The sequence below is a fragment of the Procambarus clarkii genome, chromosome 37 (genome assembly GCF_040958095.1).
Source record: "Procambarus clarkii isolate CNS0578487 chromosome 37, FALCON_Pclarkii_2.0, whole genome shotgun sequence".
NCBI classification, from domain to species: Eukaryota; Metazoa; Arthropoda; class Malacostraca; order Decapoda; family Cambaridae; genus Procambarus; species Procambarus clarkii.
Window position 1 is genome coordinate 17,240,039 of NC_091186.1, and position 10,071 is coordinate 17,250,109.

At 38.6% G+C, this 10,071-nt stretch overlaps 1 protein-coding gene across 1 annotated transcript in view; it reads right to left on the minus strand.

The window, feature by feature from the left end:
• The window catches only part of LOC123765898 (uncharacterized), a 76,167-nt gene extending 68,191 nt beyond the window's left edge, over positions 1-7,976 (minus strand). Inside the window, 2 exon segments of the mRNA XM_069336874.1 lie at positions 6,383-6,574; positions 7,871-7,976. Of these exon segments, the coding sequence (XP_069192975.1) occupies positions 6,383-6,574; positions 7,871-7,976 (298 nt within the window).
• Between the last annotated feature and the right edge of the window lie 2,095 nt (positions 7,977-10,071).

The window sequence follows — 10,071 nt, forward strand, 5'->3', positions numbered from 1 at the left end:
GAGTTAGATAACATTGTAATAGGCAGTGAGCTAGAGGGAGAGCGATCAAAAGAAAATATGAGGTGTCAGAATTATATAAAATCTGATTTTGAAAGATTATGGAGTTTCGTCAAAGGGAGTAACTTGAGCAAACGCAAGAATAAATGAGACTGCAGAATGTTTGTTGACCAATGAAGCAGATCATATTTATATCCACCTAAACTCATTCATACATTTGTCCACCATACGCTTGAATATAGGGCAGCCATCCCTTGTCCCCTATGTTAACATGCATTTTGTACTATAAATTTATTTATTTATTTATTTATTATTTATTTATTTATTTATTTATTTATATACTACAAGGTATATTGGTGTTCTTACATTCTTGCAAAACTACTAACACGCATAGCGTGTCGTTCAGCGTTTAAATCTACAATATTGTTTCCTAACAAATATTTACCCAGGTCTTTCGTTAATCTAAACTTACTCAAAATGTTCAAAACTTCATGTTTCAAACATGATCAGGAACTTTAAAATATAGAACTCTAAAATATGACCGCAGCTGATCAAATGAATATATTTATTCAGTTGCGTTCATATTTCATAGTTCAGTTGCAGCACCAAATTTCATTCTAATAAAATCATTCAGATATATATATGTCTGACCTTAGCTTTATAAAATAAAGCGCTACAGCGTCTATTACTTTACAAGTTATTTGTTCCATAAATCTTGAACCCTATTTTCAAACTAGTATTTACCCAGGTCTTTAATTAAATTCGAACATATCCAATTTGTATCCATTATTTCGTGTTTTATTTTTATCTTGATATATTGAAAACAATACTCTATCCACATTCTTAACTGAATTTGTTTTACACCAGTCATATCACCTTCAAATTCTTTGTCTCTATAGAGAATTTATATTACGTTTTTATTCTCGCTTAAAGAGGAAGTTTCTAATGCCTAGGATTAGCTCTGTCATTTTTCTCTGCTCGCGGTGAAATGAGTTTATGTTCGTTCTATAGAACAGTGATTGAGATTTAACTTCATTACACATGTGAGGCAGCTGAGGCCTTGCAAGGGCCAGATAAGGCTGATGAATAATGTAAGATGTCTCTCTCTCTCTCTCTCTCTCTCTCTCTCTCTCTCTCTCTCTCTCTCTCTCTCTCTCTCTCTCTCTCTCTCTCTCTCTATATATATATATATATATATATATATATATATATATATATATATATATTTACCAGGATCCTATTTGCTTAATTCCATACATTTATGTATCAATTCTTTTTTAAGGTCTTTTCTAGATCTTGGGGAGGACGATAGAGAGACGATTTCACTCAATGCAGGTCGGTGTTCAATCCCCGACCTGCATTGGTCGGGGATTGAACATTGGTCGACGGTGTTCACATAGTTGGGCACCATTCCTTCCCCCCCCCCTTCAAACCAAAATCCTTATCCAGATCCCTTTCTAGTGCTATATATAGTGTGTGTGTGTGCGTGTGTGTGTGTGTGTGTGTGTGTGTGTGTGTGTGTGTGTGTGTGTGTGTGTGTGTGTGTGTGTGTGTGTTGTGTGTGTGTGTGTTCGTGCATGCGTGCGTATTCACCTAGTTGTATTCACCTAGTTGTATTCACCTAGTTGTGCTTGCGGGGGTTGAGCTCTACTCTTTCGGCCCGCCTCTCAACTGTCAATCAACTGTTACTAACGACTATTTTTTTCCACACCACACACACACACACACCCCAGGAAGCAGCCCGTGACAGGTGACTAACTCCCAGGTACCTATTTACTGCTAGGTAACAGGAGGGCATTTGAGTGAAAGAAACTCTGCAAATTGTTTCTCGCCGGCGCCCGGGATCGAACTCGGGACTATGTATGTACACGTGTATGTGTGTGTGTAGGCCAGCACGCGGACACAAACCAACACCCACGTTAGTGTAAAGGTTCTGTGGTGAGTTTGTGTATCAGGATGTAACTGTGATCTGGCCGTAAAGCCTTGCCGAGTTGAGTGGTTGTTTTAGCCCCCCGCATGTAAACAAGGCAAGTGGATTCCACACACGCCTGCTGCAACAGTGTTGTTGACCCTGCAAAATATTCTCACTCTGCACTCAACCGTATTGATCTCTGCTATCATGTTGAGAATACTGTGTTTGAAGATAATGCAGATCAATATATATATTACGTAAGAGTCAGATGGAAACAATGTATATTTGACAACATTTTGCAGTATTAGACCATCAGTGATGCCCTAAAAAATGCCTCACCTTGTAGTGAAGATCATTAAATGCCTCATCTCACACTAGTGAAGTGCTGTCAAACATCCGCTCGCACGAGTTAAGGTGTTTAATGTACGAATAAGTGTTCAAGGACATCACAATAATGTGAAAATCCTACAAAGACAATTTCACATAAATTGCTACTCGGAGTCAAAACTACTGACGTGCTTCACTGATATATTTCTTAACTTCATACAACAGCGTCAAGCCAATTTTTAACTCTAAATGCTGTACCCGGACATGGAGCCGGTCGGCCGAGCGGACAGCACGCTGGACTTTTGATCCTGTGGTCCCGGGTTCGATTCCGGGCGCCGGCGAGAAACAATGGGCAGAATTTCTTTCATCATATGCCCCTTTTACCGTCAGCTGTCGCAGGCTGCTTCCTGGGGCTGGAGGCCTGATCGAGGACCGGGCCGCGAGGACACTAAGCCCCGAAATCATCTCAAGATAACCTGAAGATAGTCATGTCGTGTCACGTGATGACTTACGATATGAGAGGAGGAACATATAGTCAATCCCAATGCCAGGTAACAGCTAATACTTGATACCCAAATAACTGACTCTCGATAAGAACAAATCAATAAGAAACATTTTACTTACAGGAAATTTTACTACACGAAAAACTCCCAAGTGGAAAACATGTTGCACAATGTAAAGTTTGAGACCCGTTCCTCTACAGAGAGAGCAGAGCCTAATACATAAAAGGTACTCCATCACTGCCAAACTCACGACAATAGCAAATTGAAAAGGTATATCATTTGACAATAACAAAAGGCTCAGTGGCTCCCTAAGGCAATTTCTTTTCCTCTTAATAGGATTTCCATCAAACAGAGAGACAGCACAATAACCGCGGAATCTAATTCTCAGGATAGCGGACAATAGAAAGGAGGAGAAAGCAAACATACATACATACATGCATGCATACATGCATAAATACATATATACATGCATACATACTTACATACACACATTCATACATACATACATACATGCATACATACATACGTACATACATACATACATACATACATACATACATACATACATACATACATACATACATACATACATACATACATACATACATACATACTTACGTACAGTACATACATACATACATACATACATACATACATACATACATACATACATACATACATACATACATACATACATACATACATACATACACACATACATTCATACATATATACATACATACATGTATGTACGTGTGTAAGAGAGAATGTCTGTTCAAAGTTGTTGAGGCCAGATGCTAGCCGCTAGTCTGACCCAAATTAGAGGAGTGAAGGTCTGAGGTACGGGATGAACATAGGATGGTTGTCGGGATGGCCATAATTCAAAGGAGAACAGTGCTCCAGGGTCACATTCAGACCCCCAAAATGATTTTTGTGAAGTTTATTGACTATTTACTGGATTTTGGGATTTAATGGCACTGCCTGCCAGTAAATACTTTGCTACAAAAATAAAGGAATACTACGAAAGTACTTTAAAAACCAGAATGATTTCGAAACAGTTTTTTGCCTTATATAAATATACACTATTATTAATTGATCTCGGGAAAAAGTAACATCAATTTCCTGCTATTTAAACTACGTGCCAAAACACTAAAATTAAACATCGTAATCGTATTAAAAATTTAAATTAAAATATTATTAAAATCGTAAAAATCGTATTAAAATCGTAATTAAAAATCGTAAAACACGTAAATTAAATTTTGAATCCTCTCCCATAGTAACCTGAAAGCCAACCCACAAATTCCAAAGTGTGCAATAATATATTCTGTGTGAATGTCATGTAATATTATAAAAACATAATGCCACACACTAACTGTGAATTAGTACATATGTACGTTGTACATATGTACTAATTACAATTTTCCTATATTATTTTTCTTCAGAAGATTCGCGCCTAACATTTACCCTCATGATGTGGTTTACGCTACACAGTTTGTGATGAGTCTACCTTCATCACAAACTACCATTCCTTGAGTCTACTATTCCTTGAAGTACCAGACACTGGAACATCAAGGAATGGTATTTAGTCTCTCCCGCTCTTCTCTGCAGACAGCCTTAAATTTGAGGTTACTTGAAGCTTTCTAAGAAGCTCCCTCCAATGTATTTTCTACGAAGCCCCCATCAATGTATTTTCTACGAAGCTCCCTCCAATGTATTTTCTACGACGCCCCCCTCCAATGTATCTTCTACGAAGCACCCTCCAATGTATTTTATACGAAGCCCCCCCTCCAATGTATCTTCTACGACGCCCCCTCCAATGTATTTTATTCGAAGCCCCCCTCCAATGTATCTTCTACGAAGCCCCCCTCCAATGTATCTTCTACGAAGCCCCCCTCCAATGTATCTTCTACGAAGCCCCCCCTCCAATGTATCTTCTACGAAGCCCCCCTCCAATGTATCTTCTACGAAGCCCCCCTCCAATGTATCTTCTACGAAGCCCCCCTCCAATGTATCTTCTACGAAGCCCCCCTCCAATGTATCTTCTACGAAGCCCCCCTCCAATGTATCTTCTACGAAGCTCCCTCCAATGTATCTTCGTTATCAACACATACGAATATGTGGTTGACATGTCAAAAATATATACTATATAGGACAGAATATATTGCATACTATATTATATAATGTATACTTCAGTATACTCTGTATACTACAGTATTTTATGTATACTACAGTATATACTGTAAGCAAGAGTTTGCCAGTTATAGCAGATCTTGTTCGCCCAGGCATTTGAATTGCATATTGAGTCGTCAAACGTTCCTTCTTCATTCATTCTTATTCTCCTCTCTCACTCTACAAGCATCTTTATCTTCATCTCCTTACAACCTTCCCTATCTTCATCCCTGTACAAGTATTCCTATTCATATCATATTATAATAATCCTTATCCTAATCCCTTTACAATCATCCTTTTTCTTGTCTCCTTAAAATAATTCCTTTAAAGAGTTTTTGCATTATTTCGTTATCGCGCCAAAACTAACGCTGTAATTGCAATTAAACTGAATAAAAAAAATCAAATCGCGTTATATTGCAACGAAATTAGTTATAAATCCTATTACCTGACACTTGTTATACAGCAGGTTGTTCCTATACGGGCCAATAGTGTGAGAGGAATATGTTACAGTCTGTGTGATAAAATATCTCAATAAGAGTTTTTTTTAGGTAAAATGATATATAAAGTTATTATATATAACTTTACCTAAAAACACACTTCGGTCACGGGAACACACAACTCTGTTATTGTGTTATGGATAGTGTTATTATTGTTATTGAAAGTGAAGGAAATGTTGTGTAAGTGTATTTAAATCAAATTTTCGTGAAGGGACGGGAACTATCAGAGGGGGGAAAGCGCCAACAAGCCATTATGACTATCTAGCGGATGTAACCTACATATGTTATATACAATCGACTTGAGAATGGTCCAGGACGGACCGAAACGTCGTCGTCCCTTCACTTTCTAGTGTGTGGTCTGGTCAACCTACATATGCTTTCTCAAGGTGCTGTACAACGATGGTCTGAACCAGATCGTAGGAGCTTAATTGCGTTTATATGTCTGTCAGAGCACGTGATGTGGCGTCCATCAATTGGTGTCGTTGTGATTATGTCCCCCCCCCCCTCCCCTAGGGACTTGCCAAGGGATGCTTAGGTTTGAGATGATTGTTCGATTGTCCTGGTTGCTGGGAACCAGGGACCCCAGCACCTGGGATCCCTGGGAACATTGTCACTGGTCTGAACACCATAAGATCTGTGTTTACATGAATTAATGAGATCAGTTTATTTAGTCTCGTTAATCATAGTTTTACGGTTAATCGGATCAACTTTATGATCAAGATTTATTGTTCTTTACTGTCTCTATGGAATCTAATATTACCGCTTTTATTAGGCGTATCTCTTTTTGATATTTGAGTAGTTGTATACAGTTCTACTGTTATTAAAATCCATGCTATGGTTAAAATCCATACAATGGTTAACAATGTTATTATTTTTATCAATTTTTTTGTGTTTATCATTTTATTAACTAAACCACAAACTGTCTCTCCCACGTGATAAACTGCAACAGTTACAATTTATCACTTAAACACCATTACCTTCATTGTTCTTTTTCTTCTTATTACCATTAGAATTACCATTATCAACGCTCTTTGTGCTACCTCTAACTCCTCCATTATTACCAACGCCAACACCTCTCCTGCTGTTATCATTCTTAACGCCAACACCAGCGTTCTTAACAACGCAATCACTCTCGTCATTGTTAGTGTTATTGATATTATTGATTTCTCCTGGTTGTATTTTTCGAAATCAGGTTTAGATTTGTAATTAGGGACGCTAAAGTCTTTAGATATTTTGTTGTCAAAATGATATATATGGCAACTTTAAATATCGTTATTTTCCTTATTCCATGTATTTATTTTGCAGCCATTGTAGAAAATTTGTTGTTAAATGATTGGGGGACCGTATTACAGGGAAACTACCTTACCTTGAGGTTACCTTGAGGTGCTTCCGGGGCTTAGCGTCCCCGCTGCCCGGTCGTCGACCAGGCCTCCTGGTTGCCGGACTGATCAACCAGGCTGTTGGACGCGGCTGCTCGCAGCCTGACGTAGATTTACCATGAGCAATGGGAAGGGGAAGAAATGATATCAGGCTTTCGACCGTCAGCAGTCGTCTGTTCCTGCACCCACCCGTGTGAAAACAGAGAGCGAGAAAGATTGATATGTCCCATCTGAAATCGAATTAACCTTCTTAAGAAACCCAATTCTCGACAGGCGTTCTACACAGATTCTATTAAACCATGATCAACATAATTAACGAGGGCAGCAAATACACTTGAAATATTAATCACCAGATGGATAATATTCCGAGCTCGGAAATGCTGATTCTCATTAAGCGAAGCGATTCCTGAGCAAATACAGAGAGGAAATAAAAAATATTTTCTGACAGGGGGTCGTGGATGAAGGTAATAAGGTAGCTCGGTGTTAGCTGATGGACTAGTTGAGCAGCTTGAGCTTATAGCATAAGAATAACAAGATATCAACTCGTATCAGCAGACATGTTCTAGGGGACAATGACATCGTTATGGATCATGACGCAGCAGACATATTGTCGTTACCTAGGGTCATGAAACAACGGACACTGTTGTCAAGAGTCATGAAACAACGGACACTGTTGTCAAGAGTCATGAAACAACGGACACTGTTGTCAAGAGTCATGAAACAACGGACACTGTTGTCAAGAGTCATGAAACAACGGACACTGTTGTCAGAGTCATGAAACAACGGACACTGTTGTCAAGAGTCATGAAACAACGGACACTGTTGTCAAGAGTCATGAATCAACGGACACTGTTGTCAAGAGTCATGAAACAACGGACACTGTTGTCAAGAGTCATGAAACAACGGACACTGTTGTCAAGGGTCATGAAACAACGGACACTGTTGCCATGAGTCATGAAACAACGGACACTGTTGTCAAGAGTCATGAAACAACGGACACTTTTGTCAAGAGTCATGAAACAACGGACACTGTTGTCAATGAGTCATGAAACAACGGACACTGTTGTCAAGAGTCATGAAACTAACGGACACTGTTGTCAAGAGTCATGAAACAACGGACACTGTTGTCAAGAGTTATGAAACAGGCGGCAGCATCCTCGCGTGCCCACGCTGCAGCCATAAGGGGCGACATGTTGATGGGAAGGAAAGGAAGTTGATTGTGCATGCGAGTCTGCAGCTGCAGTGTCTGTTTGATGTCATCTTGATATATATACACACACACACACGCAAGACAGAGCCATGCATGCCCGAGAGTAGATCAGGAAACTGGTCAAACTTTCAGACGAAAATTTGTCCGAGTGTGACCGCAAGGTGTGACACAGGACGAACTATAGGACCGTATTCCACATACGGCAATATATACCGTAATATATATATATATATTATAAAAATCCAAGTTCTATAAATTGGTTACTCCCTGACGACAAATCGCTCGGGATATATGTACTTTATCCTTGAGCGTCAGATGATCTGAAATCTTCGTGAATGGATTCCAGGAAAATAATCCATAATCCAGGTGTGTGTCAGGGATCTTGCGTCACCAAAAATGCCCCTAACGCCAATTCCACTAAAAATCACGACTCGTAAAAATCCTTCACAATCTGAGGAACAATTCTTTCTTTTGAAATTTACCAAGAGTTTATGGAGCAATAATTTCAAGCGACAATGATCATAATTTTTTATCTGCGACAAGAGAAATGGAAAGAAATATATATACTATAATTTAATAATAACGGGAGAATAGCGCACTCTCCCTCGCACACACACACACACACACACACACACACACCACACACACACACACACACACACACACACACACACACACACGCACACACACACACATATATATATATGTATACATACACACACAGAAAATATCCGGAAGTACCCGGGTCTCTGACTGTGTGTCTCTCTCTCTCCCTCTCTCCCATTCTTCCTCCCTATCTTCCTTTCTCTATCCTCCATTCCTGCTATTCTCTCATTCCTCCTCACTCCCTCCTTTCTTACCTCACAGTCTCCCGCCATTCCTACACTCCTCTCACACAAGCGGGTTGCAAAAGAAACATGAGTAATGGCGAATCAACATTATCGATGACGAATGAACATTATCCGCGTCAATAACTGGCGAGAAATATGCAGGAAAACACTCTGTTTACAATGACGTCCACATGGCAACCTTCATAGAACTCCTTAGTTGCCACAATAGGAGATAATCCTTCTTAAAGACTGGCATTGAAGTCAATACCATTTACCTTTTGATACCTATTGTCTTATGTATGACCCTCTGTCCTGCGTGACAGTGAATACTAGCATTATCCTCAATTTAATAATACTATCAAAATCCTCAGATTAGGCAAAATTGTAATTAATTTTGTCAATAAAGATGTTAATAATAATAACTTTATCATCACAATTCAACACAGTAAGTTCATGTGTGTGATTAACGACAGTAGTCTGGGTCACAAGCTCGAACAGACAGAAAGATAGATATTTTCTCATTTATAGATATCTCAGTAAATTGTGTTATTCATAATTTTTTTATTTACAAAGTTGTTTGTTCATCCAGCAATAATTAGGAACTAAGTTTGTAAGCCAATTTTGCGAGGCGAGTTCCAGATCAAACAAGTTGGGTAAGGTTTAACATGAGCTATCGGGGAGGGAGAGAGCTCTTAGTCTGGTAACCGGAGCCAGAAATCGTCCACTTATGTACCTGCCACTGTAAAAAATGTAATAATAATCACATGAATGAAACATCAAAAGAAAATGGATCTAAGAAAAGCGGTTCTTTGGATGCAATTGCTGGGTGCAATAATGCATAGTTATGGATCACAAATTAGGTTAGGAATATAATGTATTGACACAATGACTAGAAAATCAGAACAATGTAACTATTAAGGGTTTAAAAAAATATATATTAATTATTTCATTTAGATTAATTCAATCAAAGTTAACCGAGAAATGTAGATTAATACTATATTCTAAATATTTTTCCATTTGTATTCACAACCATTTTTACAATTTTCTGTCAATGAGTTTCTCATTTTCTCTTCCCTGTCTTTTCTTCCTCACGTCTTCTGTATTTTCCATCCTCTCAATTTTCTATCCTTCTTTCTGCCTTATCTCGTCATTTGTTATTCCTTACTTTTCTTCCTCCTCGTCTTTCTTATCATTCTTCCTTCATGCAATTCCCATGTTTTTTTTCCTCGATAACTCTCTTATCTTTC